Source organism: Microtus ochrogaster, unplaced genomic scaffold (genome assembly GCF_000317375.1).
Source record: "Microtus ochrogaster isolate Prairie Vole_2 unplaced genomic scaffold, MicOch1.0 UNK3, whole genome shotgun sequence".
Classification (NCBI taxonomy): domain Eukaryota; kingdom Metazoa; phylum Chordata; class Mammalia; order Rodentia; family Cricetidae; genus Microtus; species Microtus ochrogaster.
The window spans coordinates 18,720,205-18,739,648 of NW_004949101.1; the positions used below are offsets into that span (position 1 = coordinate 18,720,205).

At 41.5% G+C, this 19,444-nt stretch overlaps 1 protein-coding gene and 1 pseudogene across 2 annotated transcripts in view; one reads left to right on the forward strand and one right to left on the reverse strand.

Moving 5' to 3' along the window:
* Nucleotides 1-16,519, forward strand: part of Zc3h8 (zinc finger CCCH-type containing 8) — a 20,215-nt gene extending 3,696 nt beyond the window's left edge. Inside the window, exons 2-10 of one of the 2 annotated variants that reach the window (XM_026788515.1) lie at nucleotides 2,757-2,847; nucleotides 6,669-6,903; nucleotides 8,572-8,705; nucleotides 10,431-10,553; nucleotides 10,924-11,035; nucleotides 12,070-12,179; nucleotides 13,077-13,118; nucleotides 15,770-15,773; nucleotides 15,842-15,853. In XM_026788515.1, coding sequence (XP_026644316.1) covers nucleotides 2,757-2,847; nucleotides 6,669-6,903; nucleotides 8,572-8,705; nucleotides 10,431-10,553; nucleotides 10,924-11,035; nucleotides 12,070-12,179; nucleotides 13,077-13,109 — 838 coding nt within the window. In that variant the 3' untranslated portion in view covers nucleotides 13,110-13,118; nucleotides 15,770-15,773; nucleotides 15,842-15,853. Of the gene's footprint in view, nucleotides 1-2,756; nucleotides 2,848-6,668; nucleotides 6,904-8,571; nucleotides 8,706-10,430; nucleotides 10,554-10,923; nucleotides 11,036-12,069; nucleotides 12,180-13,076; nucleotides 13,119-15,769; nucleotides 15,774-15,841 lie in introns of both variants that reach the window. The other variant, XM_005365652.3, reaches the window with a different exon arrangement.
* On the reverse strand, nucleotides 14,769-15,451 carry LOC101980091 (annotated as a pseudogene).
* Nucleotides 16,520-19,444: the final 2,925 nt, after the last annotated feature.

Sequence of the window (19,444 nt, forward strand, 5' to 3'; positions counted from 1 at the left end):
GTTTCTCTGTGGCTTTGGAGCCTGTCCTGGAACTAGCTCTTGTAGACCAGGCTGGCCTCGAACTCACAGAGATCCGCCTGCCTCTGCCTCCCGAATGCTGGGATTAAAGGCGTGCGCCACCGTCGCCCAGCTGCATGTATGTTTCTGTACCACATGTGTGCCTTGCCCTTGGAGGCCTGAAGAGACCATTGGAACAGGTGGTATTGATGTTTGTTAACCACCGTGTTGGTCCTTGGAAGAGCAGCCAGTGTACTTAACTACTGAGCCATTTCTAGCCTGCTGTGTGTGTGTGTGTGTGAGTGTGAAGTGAGTTAGTCTTCAGGTTTCTGATTCTTTTGCTCATGATGGGAATACTCATTCATTTAAAACAATTTTAATTGCACTCCTGCTACATAAGACACATCATTCTAGGGCATGGTGACAGAGCAATAAATGAATAAAATGCAGAAAAATACTAATGCTCATGAATTGCGTATTATCGAGTGGATGGCAGATATATGGTACCTTAGATGATAAGGAAAGCCTTGGGGTAAATGAAGACTGGGTGAGGAGTTAGGTATTTGGGATAATGAGGATAATGTGGATAGTATAAAGAAGCCAGTTAAGGAAAAGCCTTAATGAAAGTTGGCTGTTTGGTTCTTAAGGGCAGGAGGTTGGAGGCTAGGCTATTGGAATCAGCTATATAGAGATGGTATTAGACTCCAGGAGGATGAAACTGTAGGAAAGAAAGGTGAGGAATGACTTTGGTAAGAGTTGCAAAGATGAGGAGCAACTGGGCATGGTGTCACACCTTTAATCCCAGTACTGGGGAGGCAGGAGCAGATGGATGGGGCCAGCCTGGTCTACATAGTGAGATTGGTAATTTGAATATAATTTGCCCCCGTAAGATCATAGGGAGGTTCACTATTAGGAGGTATGGCTTTATTGAAGTAGGTAGGACCTTTTTGGAGGAAGTATGTCACTGTGGGGGTAGGCTTTGAGGGCTCCTTTACTCCCTTGCTCCTTATGTCACCTCGTGACATAGCTCACTTTCTGTTGCCTGCGGATCAGGATGTAGAACTCTCCGCTCATCCAGCACCGTGTGTGCCTGCACGCCGCCATGTCCTGCCATGATGACAATGGGCTGAACTTCTGAAGTGTAAGCTGTACCAGTCGAATGTTTTCCTTTATAAGAGTTGTCATGGTCATAGTGTCTCTTCACAGCAAAAGACGCCCTATCTTTAAAAAAAAAAAAAGTAGCAGCAATGGGGGGAACAAACAGGGACAACTCAGTACTACTAGAGTTGGCTTTCGCGCTTCTGGGTGGGTCAACAACTAGGACTGAGAATCCTGGCTCCTAAAGGAGCAGTGAAGTGGAGATTGAGAGGCTGTGGTTTAAGACAGTTCTCCAGGCTCTGATATTATCCATCCCTTCGTCTCGGGTTCACTTTCAGTTCTGTTAGAGCAGTGCTTCTCAGCCTTCCTGATACTGCCACCCTTCCTCATGTTGTGGTGACTCTGAACCAGAAAATTACCTTCGTTGATGCTTTATAACTGTAATTTTGCTGCTGGTATGCATCATAATGTAAATATCTGATATGCAGGATGTCTTATATGCGTACCCTTATCTTATGTGTGAAAAGGTTGTTACACACACACACACCCTGGTTGAGAACTGCTGTGCTAGAGTATGCTCAGTAATTACTCACACAGTGTCTATGCATGGCGAGTTGCTCACGCCTGAGTCAGAAGAGTTGTTCATCTTTGCATTTGGATGTTAGTCTCCTGACCTCCAGAGGCATCCTGCATTGTACCTGACACACCTCTCTCTTTGACATTCCTCTTTGCTAGTTCTTCCATATCTTTTCTGTTTAGAAAACCCCAAATCTAACTTGAGTGTTCCTTATATATGTGCCTATATTATTCTCGCAAGCAGATAAAAAGCTCTCAGGAGGCAGGGACAACTTGTTATACCTCGTAGTCTGAGCCCACAGCCTGAATGTGATGAATAATTAACATGCAATGAATGACAGGAATGATGGGTGAATAGTGATTTGTATATATGCTAATTCTTTTTTCCACCTTTTTTTGTTTTTTTAAGACAGGGTTTCTCTGTGTAACTGCTCTAGCTGTCCAGGAACTCTCTGTAGAAAAGGCTGGCCTCAGACTCACAGAGATCCGCCTGCGTCTGCCTCCTGAGTGCTGGGATTAAAGGCGTGCTCTGCCACCGGCTGGCGTATATGCTAATTCTTTTTTTTCTTTTGGTTTTTCGAGACAGGGTTTCTCTGTAGCTTTGGAGCCTGTCCTGGAACTCCCTTTGTAGACCAGGCTGGACTCGAACTCACAGAGATCCGACTGCCTCTGCCTCCCGAGTGCTGGGATTAAAGGTGTGCGCCACCACCACCCGGCCTGTATATGCTAATTAAGCACTAAGATATATAATATAAACTTTCAGTTCTATAGGTTGATCATATACATATTACCATTTACCAGTTGTCATCATCATCATTGTGGTTATTTTGAGACGGTCTCACTGTATAGCCCTGTCTGGCCTAGAACTTGCTGTCTAGACCTCAAACTCACAGAGATCCACCCACCTCTACCTCCTGAGTGCTGGGATTAAAGGACTGCACCACCCATACCTGGGCCTACACTGCTATTTTTATTAATGTTATAGAGTATTTGGAGTAAACTTTGAATTTGGAACTTAAGACCCAAGCCATGAGTTTTAATGCTGTGCGATAAACTCTTTTGTGTTATTTGCTGTTTTGCTGCAGAACTGATGAAGTAGATGGTGCTGAAGTTGAAACACAGACAGAGAAAGTAAAATGGAAAGCAAAGCGAAACAGTGAACAGATTCCCAAGAAAGTAAGGTTCACCTGACTTGTTGGACAGACAGCTCTGGATGGATGTGAGAGCCTGAAGGATCCTGTTTGTCTCATTGTATTTAGCATTTGGGGCCCTGTTAACTTAGGTCAAGGAAACTCAGAATCATCTTTCAGTAACTTTCTTGCCTTTTAGCATGAACTCCTATCATGATCGGATGGGGAATGTGTCTGTGTTATAACAAGATTGATTTCCTCATTTCTGAAATGAACTGTAAACTGTTTTTTGAAAAGCTTCTTTCCTATCAAATTAGATGTAAAAATCTACAGGTCTGTACTTAACCAGCCTTACTAATTACTGACTTAAAATCCAGATTAGTATGTAACAGGATTCAAACATGGCAACATGAACAACACATATGCGTTATCCTGTTGAGGGGCTAGAATTAAACCTGGGAGCAAAGGTGTTAGCAGGGTTATTCTTTCTGGGGTGTCTAAGGAGAAGTCTGTTCCAGACCCCTCTGGTGCATTTTGGTTTTCCATGACTGTAAGAAGCCTCCTGATCTCCTACAATGGCCTGATTTCCAAATAGGCCCCATTGTGCAAAATTGAAGATCAAGACTTACACATAAGAATTTAGAGTTGGGGGAGACTCAAGTTCAGTCCATCACAAAGCCAGTATCTGCTCCTCTCCTGTTGGAGTTTTTTATGGGGGAGGCAGTAAATGTTAACACATTACATAAAAATATATTCATATTGACAATGTAAGGCATAAATGGGCTTTATAAAAATATGCAGGAGAGATGCTACAACTAGCACAGCACCTTCATCTCCTGGGGAAGGGTTTGAGCCCCTCCCTCAGAAATACTGTCTTGCCTGTGTAGCTACCATGGATAAAGACCGAGGCCGATGTCCAGAATCTGCAGTTTTACTATCCCACAGGGCAGTGATACAGGCCTCACTCCATGCCCACAGTTCATAATCTGTGTACTCCTTCTCTAAGAGAGTAGACAGGCGATAGCACACTGTGTCTTTATTTCTAAATAAGTTATAGGAAAAGGTGAACACCCAGGTTATCCCCAAGCAGAGTTCGTTCAGCCCAGGCTTTTCAGTCACTAACACAAATATATGTAGGGTTATGGCTAACTTAGTAGGGGTACCCAGGTAAGCACTGCAGGTCTAGAAAAAGCATTGTTGCCTCCCTCCTCCGTGCTGGCTCCTGAAATGACCAGTTCTAACTTGTGCACAGATCGCTTCCGTGTTTTTCCCTGTTTTACTGCTTATGTAGTCATCCCTGAGCTTACAGTTTAAATTCATAAATCGAGTGTGTGCTTGTTCACTGTTCTCGCAGCACAGTGGTCCATAGGACAGGCTGTTAGAGGTGACGCTGGTCTTGCTTTCCTTAGTAGGGTGCTGGCATTCTTGTACCTGTATCGTGCACCTGCACTCTGCACTGTCCTGGGAGAGATGCTGCTGGAGCCTCACGTATGAGCAGTGTTGCCCTTGTATTGATACTTGACTGTGTTACAAAGTGGTTGTTCAGTTTTTATTCCAGCACTACAAATGAGAGAGGCTGGCCCCGCCTGCGAACGCCATGACATCCAGTCTTGTTCTGTTTGCAGCTGCATTTCCAGTCTCGCCCTGTGTGAGTTTCCTGTGTCCTCGAGCTTGGTCTCTGTCCCCCTTACCTTCACTATGTGTTGTTGTTTTCTTGACTTAGAGTTCTATGCACTTTTTGGTCATCCTTGTGCCTTATGTGTTGCAGATACCTGCTCATTTTAGTTTTCTTTCTCTCCAGTGATATTTCTTGTAAATGTCACACCTTTGAGATAGTTGATTTTAAGAGTATGTTCTTGTATACCCAGTCCTTTGTGCACCGATAAGCTTATTTTCTTGAATTATCTTCTAAAGCTTTGTTTCGCCTTTCACATTGAAATTTATAATCACCTTGGGGTGCAGGCAACCCGTTTCTTTATTTTGTTATTATTATACCTAATTGTTTCTGGGCCATTGCGTTTTCAGTAAGGGGCTGTCTTGTCCCCATGGTTTTACATTGCCACTTTTGTTAAAGTCAGGTATTCGCAATCAGTCTTCTCAGCCGTCTGTTCTTGTCCTCTGAACTTCCTGTTCCTTCCCCACTACTCAAAGAGTTAATTAGTACGGTTTTAAAATGATTTGGTGCTATATAAGCAAGTCTTGGAACCTTTGTGGTTTTTTTCTTCTTTGAAGTGTCTTGGCTATCTTTTTGTGCTGTTGTTTGTTTTTCTTTTTCTTTTTTCTTTTTGTTGTTTGTTTTTCAAGATGTGGTTTCTCTGTGTAGTCTTTAGCTGTCCTTGAATTCACTCTGTAGACCAGGCTGGCCTCAAATTCTGCCATCTAATCTACCTGCCTCTACCTCTCCAGTGGTAGGACTGAAGGTGTGCACCACACCACACCTGGCGTGGCTATTCTTAGCATAGGCCTACCTATATAAATTTAAAATCAGTTTGTTGGGTACCACAGAAAGTCTTGGGTGGGGTTTTCATTGGTAATATGTGAAATTTATGGATTCTTTAGAGGGAAATTTGAATCCTTAGAACACTATACAGTCTTTGTCTTGATTTTTTTTCTAAGCATATTGTGTGGAACTGTCTGTGTGTGTCTGTCTGTGTGTGTACATGTATGTGACTACATGTAGAGGCGAGAGGTTGACATTGGATGCATTTCTCCATTATTCTCTACTTTATTTTTGAGATGGATTTCTCTCTGAGCCTTGAGTTCATTGATGCAGTTGGGTTGGCTATCCAGTCTGTCTCCATTCACCTGGCGCTCACTGTATCCTAAGGTTACACATGAGGCCACCAGACCAGCTTTTACGTGGGTGCTAGGGATCTGAACTTGAGTTCTCACGCCTGATAGCAGGAACTTTACTGTCTGTGCCATCTCCCTGGTCTTCCTTGTGGTGTTTGTTTGTTTGGTGTGTGTGTGTGTGTGTATGTGTGTGTGCACATACAAGCTAGCATTCTTCAAGACTGGAAGTATCAGATTCCTTTAGAGCTGGAGTTAACAGGTGTAAGCCGCTGGACATGGTGAGGGAACGAATCTTGGGTCCTCGGGAAGAGTGCTGTATGCTCCTAACCACTGAGCCATTTCTACAGCCCATTTTTAATTCTGCAAAATTTTCAGGTGTTTAAAAAAAAAGAGTGTAGAGGGGTTGGAGAGATGGCTCAGAGGTTAAGAGCACTGGCTGTTCTTCCAGAGGTCCTGAGTTCAATTCCCAGCACCCACGTGGTGGTTCACAGCCATCTGTAATAAGATCTGGTGCCCTCTTCTGGCATGCAGACATACATCCAGGCAGAACACTGTCTATATAATTAAATAAATAAATAATAGTCATTCAAAAAATGACTACATTTATAAAAAAAAGTGTAGAAAATGCTATATAAAACGCAACACATAAGGCACAAGGATGACTCATGTATCCCTCATACAAATGCAGTAATGGTCAATTAATTGCTAGTCTTATATATGTATATAAAGCTTGCTTTGAATCTTAAGCCAAAAATTTCAATTTTTATTGTGTGATATTTTGATACATTATGATGCTCCCAAGAAAGTTTGTTTTGAATCAGAGGGCAGAGCTAGATACTGGCTGACCAAAATTAACCATAGAGGTTTTGGAGTATTGCAGACAGATAGACATAGGAAGTAGTAGGGTGGGGCTTAGAGAGGATCTTAACCCTTTTGGATGGAGGAATGAAAGAGATAAGAAGTCACTGGTCACTTCGCTGCTGCTTCTCTGGTCATTCAGGTTCTTACCCAATACCTGACTCCCGAGTTTTTATTGATAAAGAATAGATAAATGAATCATCTTTTCATCTTTAGTTTAAGCACCTGGGAAACTCTACAGTATCACCAAAGGGTTTGCCATGTAAAAAATCAAGAAGTAAGGACTATGACCCATACAGTGACGGTGAGACCTGCACTCCGGAACCAGAAGATAATTTTGACAAAGAGCTTCAACAGTACATCCAAGCCAAGGAAATGGCAAATGCTGCTCAACTCTCACTACTGCCTGGAGAATCTGTGAAAAAAGAGGGAGCAGCAGGCACCCAGCAGAGTAAGCACTTTGTCCTGGTTGTCTGTATTTGAACAAGCGTTTTCTCACCTGTACTTTATCTTACAAGACAACGTTACTTTGGTTGCTTTTTGTGCTCGATGCAAGATGTTGATGTGAGACATAACCTGAGACTTGGTTTTTTGGTAGCTCTCAGTTTGTAGGAGACACTGGGCTGCTAGTGAGTTATCAAAGGCTGTGTCTCTCTCAGAAGAAGTCTGAATCCCTGGCTTCTGCATGTATGACCCTTGTTTAAAGAATTGACTGACTGGGTGATTGTGTATGTTTGTGTCCACTTTTTTTTAAATGCTGGGGACTGATCACCCAGGACTCATATGTGTATTAAGGAGACATTCTGCTACAGAACTATATCCCAGCATAAAAATGCATTTCTTTCATTTTTATTTTTTAAATTGATATGTATTATTTTAAATTACAAAAATGTGATTTGGCCATAGATATGAGGGCACATGACAGTTTGTAAATGTTTTTTTTTGTTTTGTTTGTTTGTTTGTTTGTTTTGAGACAATGTTTCTCTGTGTAGCCCTGGCTGATTGTAGCCCTGGCTGCCTTGGAACTTGCTTTATAAGATCAGGCTGCCCTTGAACTCTGAGACTCTTACACCTCTGCCTCCTAAGCATTGGGATTAAAGGTGTGCGCCACAACTGCCCAGCATAAATGAAATTCTTAATGCTTTCCATTTACTGTGCTTTCCTCCAAGTGTTTCTTCTATTCAAGATACAGCTATCAGTAAATTTAGTGTATATGGTTTTCTTTTTTGGTGCACACACGTGCGTGTGTGTGTGCGCGCGTGTGAAATATTTTGAGATGGGATCTCATGTAGTCCAGGTAGTCTGAACCTTGCTATGTAGCTGAAGATAGCCTTGAACTCCTGATCCTCCGACCCCATTGTCTTCAGTGCTGGGCTTGCAGTTGTTCTCGTTTGTTGTATATTGCTATGATAAACACCGTGATAGCACCCTGAGGAGGAAAGGGTTTATTTATTTCATGTTATACCTCAGGTAACAAACAGTCCATTACTGAAAGAAGACACAGCAGGGACCTAGAGGAAGGAAGGCTGTTTACCGGCTTGTTCAGCCCGTTTTCTTATACCACCCAGGCCCACCTGTCCAGGGTGGCACCACTCACAGAGAGCTGGGCCCTCACATCAGTTATCAACAACAACATGCCCTACATACCTGTTTGAGGTGCCTCTTCCCAGATAATTCTAGTTTGTGTCAAGTAGACAGAAAACTAGCCAGCATGCAAGTATGGACTACCATCCTCTTCTTTAAGACATATTTTCAAGAGAAAATCTGTAATATATGTGATAATTCTAAGCCTCTAGTTCTTTTCTACAGATGCTGTGGCAATTCTAATTGGATCAGTCAATTGTTGACGCCTTCAAAATGTTCTGGCCTGTGGTGTGCAAGATTGACTTAATTCATCATCTTGTTTTTCCCTCCCGCCTGTCCCTTCTTTTCAATAACAGTGCATTTAAAGTTAGGGTGTTAGAAGCCTTTGTTTGCTTCTGGTTAGAGTCCCATCACTGTCCGGTCAGCTTTCCCTCACTGAGGTGCAGTTTCCCTGAATTATAAGGCCAATTTCTAAAGGTTAAGCTGACATCATACCTTTATGCTATTTTAAAAAAAATGAACTTTTTGTTTTTAGCTGCCAAACAAAAAAATAAGAAATCTAAAGCTGGTCACAAGAAAGTTAAACAGAAGAAAATGAAGCGCAAGTGGCCCGGCACTGGAAACAAAGGGTCAAGTGTCTCGCTGAAGAACTGTGGCTCCCAAGAAAAGGTACAAGAGTTGTGCTTTTAGGAGGATGCCTATGTGCTTCCAGGTTCTTACCTTTCACTTCAGTTTCAGGAAGTGCTCGGTGATGTGGGGAGGCAGGAACGCCCTGCGAACCAGGGTATACGGAAACCTTTACCTGCTGTTGACTCTGTGGTCTTCCTTCCTAATTACTGCTTCCTTCTCTCTCGGCACTGGCTGCCAGCACGTCTTCAGCCTCAGGGGTCTCTGAGTGTTAGACCATTGCTAACTGTAGAAAACTGGGAGGCAGAAGGAAATAGCTTTGGAGACAGTTGAAAGGCCGCCCAGTCCTGTGTAGCTGATATACTGCAGTCCCGTAGCCTTTGGGTTGATCCTTCTGGAAATTAAAAACAGCTATTTCTGAACATCGGTCTTACCAAAGCTGCCAGTCCTGCACCTGGTGCTTTGACGTTGCTTTGTAAATGTTCTTCCTTGATTTGCATCTGTACTCAGCATAGGATAGTAAATCACCTCTCTAGACTCCTCTGAAGACTTTTAAACCGAGTGACAAGCTTTTTATTCAGCTTAGTCACGGGGTCAAGAGTTTGGGGAGGTTAAAATATTAGAAATATCAAAGTATTAGCTAAGCATGGTTGTGGGTGCCTTGTGTTGTCCAGCTGCGTAGGAGTGGTAGGAGGGGTTGAGGACTATCCTGGGTAGCAAACAGTGAGATCCCATGTCAGAACAAGGGAGGAATACCAAATGTTAAAGATTGAAATCGACTTATATAAAAACTGTCTCTCTTTCCATATTTTGCTAACGAGAAATGTGAAGTCAGAGTTCAGGTCACTGCCTGTTCCACACAGGCCAAGCCAGGGCTGAACTTTGTTTCTTCCCTGTCTCTGTGTTGTAACATTGACTCAGATGATTCTTCCCCCACAACTGCAGCCCTTCTACACCAAGAACAAGTTCTAAACATATGTTAGACTCTCATAGCATAATTATCTAAAACCAAAGATTTGAACTGAGATACACTTATAATTTTTATGGTCTTAATAAATCAATAACTTGATATTCTTGCAAAGCTGGTCATTTAGGAAATGGGTTAGTTCTTAACTGCACACACCATATTCCTAAATCTGTATTTATGACTTAGGCATACAGAAGCGATAAGCTCTGTCACAAGGTAAGACATTAAAAATAGTTTTGTTTCTAAAGAGCTAAAATGGGTTTTAGGGTTCTCATTTCTTTTTTAGATATTAATCTGTAAAACTGTAGTTGGAACTAGGGATTTTTCACTGCTTTCTGTTAATGGAGTCCCAGCTTTGTTATCTGTGATCCTAAAGCCTTCTGTTGTAGACCTCTTTTTATTACAAACAATATACTATACTTTCTTATTTTTTTATTCATTTTTATAAAATAAGGACAAAGTACATAAAATCCTCAAATTTTACAAACACTAGTATTCAGTGGTTGAATGCTGTTGAAAATGATGAGCACTCATTTTATAAACTGATTTACTAAAGTCCATCTTTGAAAGCTCTTTTAATAGAGACCCTTTTTGAGCCAGGGTCTTGCTGTATAGGTCAGGCTGGCCTTGAACTTGTAGCCCTGCTTCAGCCTTGGAATGCTGAGAAGACATGTTATGTCAACATGCCCAACTAGAAGAGACACGTTCTAACATATTAAAAGTAGATTAAAACAATTTTGTAAAACAGAATGAAATACTTAATTTTCTTTTTTTCTGTTTATGTATTTATTGCATTAAAGGCTGGTGAGCTTGAAGAGAAGCAGCCGCGTGTCAGGATGAGTCAAGGCTTCATCAATCAGCACACAGTGGAACGTAAGGGGAAGCAAGTGTGCAAATACTTTCTTGAAAGGAAATGCATTAAGGTATGAGAATGTGTAAGCAAAATACACTACAGCATGCTTATGGCAGAAATCTACAAGAACTGCTGTCTCTGAGTCTTTCAAAAACATATCTGTAAAGTTTTAAAAACCATTCGCTCTTGGAAACAATTTAATTAGAAAATTAGTGATGTGCCACTTTTATGCTTTAAAAGGTAATTTATTAAATACGCTTTATATTCAAAATGTTCAAGAATTTTTATAAAGTTCAGCAAGCTAAGTGATGTAACAAGCTAAGTTATCGCTAACACGAGCTTGTTTGGACTCTTTCTGGACTCGCTCATTTGAAGTTAAGTGGGAGTTGAGTTGCAAAGGTCTGACTGTGAGACATGACCTGTGCTATTCTTACACCCAGGGAGACCAGTGTAAGTTTGATCATGATGCGGAGATAGAGAAGAAGAAGGAGATGTGTAAGTTTTACGTACAAGGGTATTGCACCAAAGGCGAAAACTGCCTGTATTTGCATAATATCCTTTATCACAAGAGTCCCTTCATTCTTTGTATAGTATGAACTTTTAAAGATGTAGACTTTGTAATAAACCACAGCTTTGGTTATAGCAAAGTGCTCTACCTAAGCCCAAGTAGATATCAAAGTGATTGTATTGTATACATATTTGCATAAGAAAGAAAGGGACCCTTCAGAAAGTCTCCTAAATGTAGGTCCATTCTGCTCAGCCTGGGTGGTGGAAGGCTCATGAGACCTAGTCAGGCCCAGGAAGATGTCAGTTTCTGTTGTGGTTGTGTCTAATTGAGTCTATTTGTATAGAAAAAGAAATATTTTATGGAGGTTCCCTGAATTTGAAGGGGAGCCTTGGTTCTAATGGCGCAGACTTGTCAAAAAGCATGAAACTCAAACATTTAAGGTAATAATAGCACCATTGACCACACAAAAGTTGTTTCTTTATAGTCATACACCATTGAAGTCTCAGATTCTTCTGGGTGATGGTGGCGCACGCCTTTAATCTTAACACTCAGGAGGCAGTGGCAGGCAGAGCTCTGAGTTTGAGGCCAGCCTGGTCTACAAAGTGAGTTCCAGGACAGCCAGGGCTGTTACACAGAGAAACCCTGTCTTAAAAAACCAAAGAAAAAGAAAAAAAAGTCTTAGATTTTAACTTGATATTTTCTATTTAATAATGTTATATAAGTCGGTTCTACTTTAACAAACCTAATACATAAAAGATCCAGATTTGTAAAACATACTGTAGTCACTGACTTTAATTTATCCCATCCTCAAAGAACCTTTTAAAATAACCACATCTTTCAAGGTAATTAAGACACATTTCTTTCATCTGTGAATGAAACTGACCTGTGGTACATTATGAGAATATATGAGGGAGAAGAAGCTGTCTTTCTAAAATGAGACCTTTCGTTTTCTCACATTTTGAATAGAAAACTCAGTGATTGAACTGGTAGAAAAGATTTTAGAGGGAAAACCTTTATTAATTAACAATGAAGTCTTTCAGTTGGGTTCAAATTGTTCTTTCCCTTAACACTGTGCTACATGAATATCCTTGCAAGTTTTATCACACAGGAACAAAATGCTATCAGGGCGATCACTGTAATTTTTCTCATGCCCCGCTGACTGCAGAAACACAGGAACTGTTGGCTAGAGTAAGTGTGGTGGTGGTCTCGTTTTTCTTTTTAAAAACAATATGTTTGTACCAAGGGTGACATTTGAAAAAAGAGAGAGCTTCATGGGCTAGTATATGATAATCTAAGTTTACTTAGGTTTGGAAATTTTTTTTTAATCTTATCATTGTCTCTGAAAGGAAGATTGATATTCATTGATAGATAGAATTAATTAGAATGTTGTTAGTCAATATTGTTAGCGAGTTACAATTTCTATTATTTACTATGTGTGTACAGACTTGTGACAGCCAGAAAAAACTCTGAGGAGTTGGTTCTCTTTATCATGTGGGTCCCTAGGATCAAAGTCAGGTTGTTGCACTTGGCGGCAACCCCTTTTACTCACCGCACTGTCTCTTTACCCTAGTTAGCAACTTTAAATAGCTGTTAAGTCGAGACGGGCACAGGAAATAGAGGTACAGCTTAGTCAGAGAGTCATTGCTGACAAACACGTTAGTTACGTCAATAACTGGTCTTCAGGTATTCCTGGTCTTTGAGAAAAGGTTATTGTGAAGTTATGGTCATTGACATTCTTCTCTATAGATTAGGTCAGGGTAGTGTCTCCAAAATTAAATTTAAATAAATGTGAAAATTTTAAAAATCCTGCAAAAACCGCTTGTGGCAAAAGCTCCTGGAGCCTAAGCCAATATGAGGAAGTCAGGGGTGCTCATTGGTAGGCACTCTATGTCAAGAATAGGGATGGTGTCTGTGGAGCTAGAAATCATACCAGATATTTATGTGAAATTAGTTTCTTATTTCTTTTTGTAATATCACATGTTGTTAGGTTGAATGCTATTAGAACAATTGGAGAAGAATGAGATAGGACAGTATACATAGTATGTATTAATGAATTTTTTTAAAATCATGTTTTTTTTCTGTTAGGTTTTGAATTCTGAAAAGAAGTCATGTAAATAGACTGAGGAGGTAAAAGTGACCTGCTAATGGTCTTTCTTATTCAATCATCTCTTGAAGTTGGGATAGCAGCCTTAATAGAGGCTTTTCTGTCTTTTCAAATGGAAGCATTTTTCCCTTCCTTCCTTCCTCAATAAAAATATGTATATACCTGCTCCTCTGTCTGTATTTGTCTGCCGTGTGTGTGTGTTTAATTCTCCTCTTGAGTTCTGTCTGTCTGTCTGATATTTGAGATAGGGTCTCTCTATGTAGCCCTGGCTATATCTACGTGCCTCTACCTTCCGAGTGCCAGCATAAAGATGAGCTACCACACCTGGCATTTTATTCTATGACTTGGTTATGATTGGATATCATTGTTGGAGATTTAGATGATTTTCAGTTTTCTGAGGGCACATTGTTCCAGTAACTCTTTATAAATATCTCTTGCTATAAATTGCAACAGTTACTTGGGTCTATGCCAAGGAGTAGAATTTAATGGATTGGTTTAAGGTAACATAGTTTTTCTAATGTGTTATGTAACAGTTTACATTCCTATAAGCCATAGAATTATTTCTTTTCCACATTTGTTAATACTTTGTGTTTTAATTTTTCCCTATCCTAGTGGATATGAAGATGGTGCCCTGTAGCTGATCTGCATGGCATGTAGCGTCTTCGGTTTACTGGCCCAGGGTTTCTGTTTGTCCTTTGGCTTTGCTTTTACATGACCTTCACCTTCCTCTGTGAAGAGTGTCAAGTTTCCCATTCTGTAGGCTTTTGTTTTGGTTTTGGTTTTTCAAGACAGGGTTTCTCTATGTAACAGCCTTGGCTGTCCTGGAACTAACTCTGTGGACCATGCTGGCCTTGAACTCACAGAGATCTGCCTGCCTCTGCCTCCCAAGTGCTGGGATTAAAGATGTGCGCCACTACTGCCCGGCTTTTTTTGAGGTAGGGTCTTGCCCATGTGTTATTTTTTTTCCTGAAGTTTTGGTTATTCAGGATCTTTTAGATTTGGATTCTATATATGAATTTTTAAAAAATTTCTTGGGCTGGAAAGATGGCTCAGTGGTTAAGAGCACTGCCTGTTCTTCCAAAGGTCCTGAGTTCAATTCCCAGCAACCACATGGTGTCTCACAACCATCTGTAATGAGGTCTGGTGTCCTCTTCTGGCCTGCAGACATACACACAGACAATATTGTATACATAATAAATAAATAAATAAATAAAATTTCTTTTGCCAGGTGGTGGTGACTCATGCCTTTAATCCTAGCACTTGGGAGGCAGAAGCAGGTGGATCTCTGTGAGTTCAAGGCTAGCCAACTCTACTGAGCAAGTTCCAGGACAGCTGGGGTTACAAAGAGAAACCTGTCTCAAAAAAAAAAAAAAAGAAAAGAAAAAAGAAACTTCTTTCTTCATTTTTCTTTTTCTTTCTTTTTCCCTTTTTTCAAATATTTAATTGTAACTTCTTTGTGTTGAACGTGAGGATTGCTTTGGATATAGTTTCAACTTAACAGTATTGTCTTCATATTTGTGGACTTTGATTTTATTGAGCTATACATTTTTCTCTGCTCCCTTGTTGTTGTTTTTAATGTGTATGTGTGCTTTGCTTGAATGTGTGTCTGTACCACACTCATGCCTGGTGCCCGCAGAGGTCAGAAGATGATGCTGGGTCCTCTGAAACTAGAGTTACGTGTGGCTGTGAGCTGCTATGTGGGTGGTGGGACTCAAACCTGAGCCCTCTGTCAAGAACAAGTATTCTTCACCACTGAGCCAACCCTCCCCTCCAGCCTTCATTGTGAATTTTTTTTCACAGTCCATAAAGGCTTTTTATTTATGTTTTACATCTCTAGAAAAAGAATCCCAGGATTTTCCCTCCTGTGTGTTTTCGTCTTGCCTCTTCATGGTCCATGATGCCAGCTGAGGTGGACAGTACAATGAAGCCAAACTGATGGGACGGGAGCAGGTTGTCCTGCCATTTTTCTAGGTCTTTGAGTTGCACATCAAATCTAGGGCTTATCACTCCACCTGTCTGTGAGATTTATGACGATCTTCCCAGCTCTGTGGTCATCAATGATTGCAAATTCACCAATGTAACTGTGCTCATCATCACAGTTAGGAACTGAACAATGACTTTGGAGCAGGGCCTGATGAGGACCTTGCGTTTGCCTCTCTTCTCAGCATTGTTGATGCTCTTGAGAGCATCAGCCAGGACGTTCATGTGCACCATGGTAGCGGGAAGATGGCGGAAAAAGCCATTGTAAAATTTTTTATGTAATCATAAATGAGTTCTTACATTTCCATTCAACTCTATTGTTGTTAATAGGGTTTTTGTTGTTGTTTTTGTTTTTGACAGAGTCTTTCTATGTAGTCCTGGATGTCCTAGAGTTTTCTGTGTCTCTAGAACTCACAGATTCACTTACCTCTGCTTCCTAAGTGCTAGGATTAGAGGCCAATATAGTTGGGTTTATTTATTTATTTTTTTATTATCTTTTTGGCTTGGTTTGGGTTTTTGTTTTGTTTTTTAATGTGATTTTGTTTTTTTCTTTTTCTGTTTTTCTGGATTTTGGTTCGGTTCTAGCCTTAGATTTTACATTTAAACTCAGGGTATTCCCCCCATTTTCCCCAAGAAGAATATCTAACGCATTTTGGATTTTATGTTTTCTTTTGCTGCATGGATGGTTTTTTAGAGAGGTGAGTGAGTGTAGGGGGTGATTAAGTTGGTAATTTTCTCAAGCTGATGTGTTTATTCTCTTTTGCAGCTTCTATAGAGGACAAATCTATTCCTGTTCAGGACTTTTGAAGACTGGCCATTTGGAATAGTTCGAAGGTCCCTCAGTTAACGCATCTTCCTGTGTGGTTGTGATCGTGTGGAGCTCCCAGATCTAGTGCTCAAGTGAAGGGTGGCTCTGCACTGGGAAGACGAGAGGAGCACGTGCATGCTGGCTGCGGTGGATGCTGTGCTGAGCTAGGTCCCGGTCGAGACTGCCGAGAACAAGCTAGGCAGAGGATGGGAGAAGTGAGGATGGGAAGTATAGGGAGGATGACGGTGGAGAATGCCAGGGGACAGTAGGTGATAAAATAAGTTACATCTCTACGTGTCATTCAATACTTTGCACAATGTGGTTTTTTTGTTTTTTTGTTTTTGTTTTTTGAGACAGGGTTTCTCTGTGGTTTTGGAGCCTGTCCTGGAACTAGCTCTTGTAGACCAGGCTGGTCTCAAACTCACAGAGATCCGCCTGCCTCTGACTCCCAAGTGCTGGGATTAAAGGCGTACGCCACCACCGCCCGGCTCTGCACAATGTTTTTTTAACAATAATTCAGAGTTCCATTTTATGGTTTAGCATAGAATGTGTTTCTGTTATCTTTTTAAAAACAATTTTCTGATGCATATTTGTTTCTAATTATTTCTGTTATAAATAAAGTGGGATAATATAATACCTCTTGCTATGGTGTTTTCATACTTGCTGCTTTTAATCTTTGTGTTGTTAGAAATGTAAGAGTATTTACCTTGGGCCAGTGAGTGCTCAGCGGGTAAAGGTGCTTGCTGTGCGAGTTTGCCCCCCACATTCCATGGTAGAAAGAGGGAACCAGCTTCAGAAAGTTGTTCTTTGACCTCCGTGAGTGTGTGCAAACAACACACAAATAGTGTTTCTTTAAAGAATCTTTCTCAGCCTGGAGTGATAGCTCAGCAATTAAGAACACTGGCTGCTCTTACAGAAGAAAAGAAAATGAAATTTATGTCTGACCTGGGTTCAATTCCCAGCACCCACATGGTAGCTCACAACTGTCTGTAACTCCAGTTCCACATTCAGTACCCTTACATAGAAAAGCATGCAGGCAAAACGCCAATGCATGTAAAATAAAAAAATTTTTATCATTGGCTTATAAACAGTGGCCAGATTATATAGTTGTATAAAATATAAATGTGTGAGTTTCAGGATGTTTTGAACACAGCACACAATAACATTTTCCAGATATAGATGCAATTCTAAATATGTGTTTTATACAGTGGAATGCATATTAGACAAATGCCATGAGACTTGCGTTTAGCACCCTTCTGATACACAGAGTTCATCATTCTGGCGACTCTACCTAGAATCCTATTGAAAACACCAGCTAAGATTATTTTGGTTGTAATTGGAGCCTACTGAATCAAGAAAGCCTACTGAATCAAAAAATCCTTATGGAGCAAGGATCAGATAGGCTTAAGAAGGGAGGATACCGGAATAGATCCCTGGAAGCTCAGGAGGTTATCTGAGAGTGAGCTCAGTGCCCTGTGGCTGCCTGCTGAGCTGATTGCTCCCCGACAGGTGCACTAGAAGGTACTAGGTAAAAATTACAGAGGAGACCTCAAGGTGGTGGCTCACTCCTTTAATCCCAGCACTCGAGAAGCAGAGGCCAGTAATCTCTGTGAATTTGAGGCCACTTTGGTCTGCAAAGCGAGTTCCAGGACAGGCAGGGCTGTTACACAAAGAAACCCTGTCTTGAAAAAAGAAAAAAGCAAAAATTAGAGAACCTGGCACTTTCCAAGGGTCTTTTTAAAATTTATTTACTTATTTATTTATTATTTATACACTATTCTGTCAGTGTATATATATGCCTGCAGGCCAGAAGAGGACACCAGACCCCATTACAGATGGTTGTGAGCCACCATGTGGTTGCCGGGAATTGAACTCAGGACCTTTGGAAGGGCAGGCAATGCTCCTAACCTCTGAGCATCTCTCCAGCCCTTCACGTGTCTTTTACAAAGCCTTAGGTAGTAAATTGTGGGAAGGAGTGTTGTCACTGCACATAGGATGGATATTTTTTCTCTTCTCTGAAGACCGGTTTGAACTGTAAGGAATTCAAGATGATCCTGTGGTTTATTTAAGACCAAGAAGAGTGTTGAGGGGCTTTACAGTCAAACAGAAGTTCGTAGTCATCACACCTTTCAATGAAGTGTTTTGAAGAGGTAAGCATACCTGCCCATGAAATCTATTAATTTGGTTTCAGTCAGTTTGGCAGAGAGACACTTTCTTAAATATGTCCTGTACATCCACACTAGGTTTCGTGTTCCTTAGCTGAGTCATTGCAACTCCTGCCAAATTACCGTGTTTCTTCTGCTTTCCTTGCCTACAGTTAACCATGGTTCCTAAGAGTAGGTTTCCTAATGCATGATGTCAGCCATGCCTTCATTGTGTAGCACCACCCTATCCGCCTGGACTTTAGTGTTCTAAAAGAAGTTTGACTATCACAGCCATAATCATAAGGACTGGTTCATTAAGAATTGTAGTCTAGCCAGGAAATGGTGGCGCATGCCTTTAATCCCAGTGCTCGGGGAGGCAGAGTGAGTTTGAGGCCAACCTAGGAATGTTCCTTATTGATCCCGTGGCTGTGACAAGATACCGGACACAAAAGCAGCTGAAGGAAGCAAAGTCTATTCTGGTCCTCAGTTCAAGGACACAGTGTATCATCTCTCCCTAAGAACAAAGGATTCTGAGGTTATGGAGAGAGTAGCTTAGGCGCGAAGTTTTAGTTAGGCAGGCGAGATTGGTTGGTGAATTGAGCTGGTGTGGATGAAAGGGAGTGGGGGAGACAAGCTCATCATATTCCTCAGTTTCCCTTCCGGAAGTGTGGCCAGTACACTGGGGGTAAGAAAAGGCATTCCTAGACTCAGCAGGTAGAGGGAAGGGAGGGACCCAAGCCAGGGAGAACTCCTGCCCTAGCAGTAGGGTTTCGCTGGATGCAGAGAGCAGCAGCGAGGGCAAAGGACCCATGGCGCAGTCTTCTCAACAAGACCCAGGGTTCAGCACCAGGTGCTAAGTTTGAGGGAGAAGGTACCTGACAGAGAAAGGCACCGAGTCGAGCTGTCTTCCAACGAGATTTTATTAATACTAACAGCATAGCAGAATTCCAAAGTAAAAAGCTTCGGCCTGCAAGGAGAAAGCAAAGTGTCTGCTTTAAAGGTCTGGAGATTTTTGTTGTTGTTTTCAGGGAGGCTGGAGAGATGGCTCAACAGTTAAGAGCATTGACTGTTCTTGCAGAGGGCCCAGCACCCACATGGTGGCTAACAATCACCTGTAAGTCCAGTCCCAAGGGATCCAACGTCTTCTGGACTCCCACAGGTACTAGGCACACACATGAAACACAGACACACATACTGACAAAACACCTATACATATAAAAATTAGTTAAAAATATATTTGGACTGAAGAGATGGCTCAGCCCTTAAAGACTAGGCTCACAACCAACTCTCTCTCCTCTCCTCTCCTCTGCTCTCCTCTCCTCTGCTCTCTTCTCCTCTGCTCTGCTCTCCTCTCCTCTGCTCTCTTCTCCTCTGCTCTGCTCTCCTCTCCTCTGCTCTCCTCTGCTCTCCTCTCCTC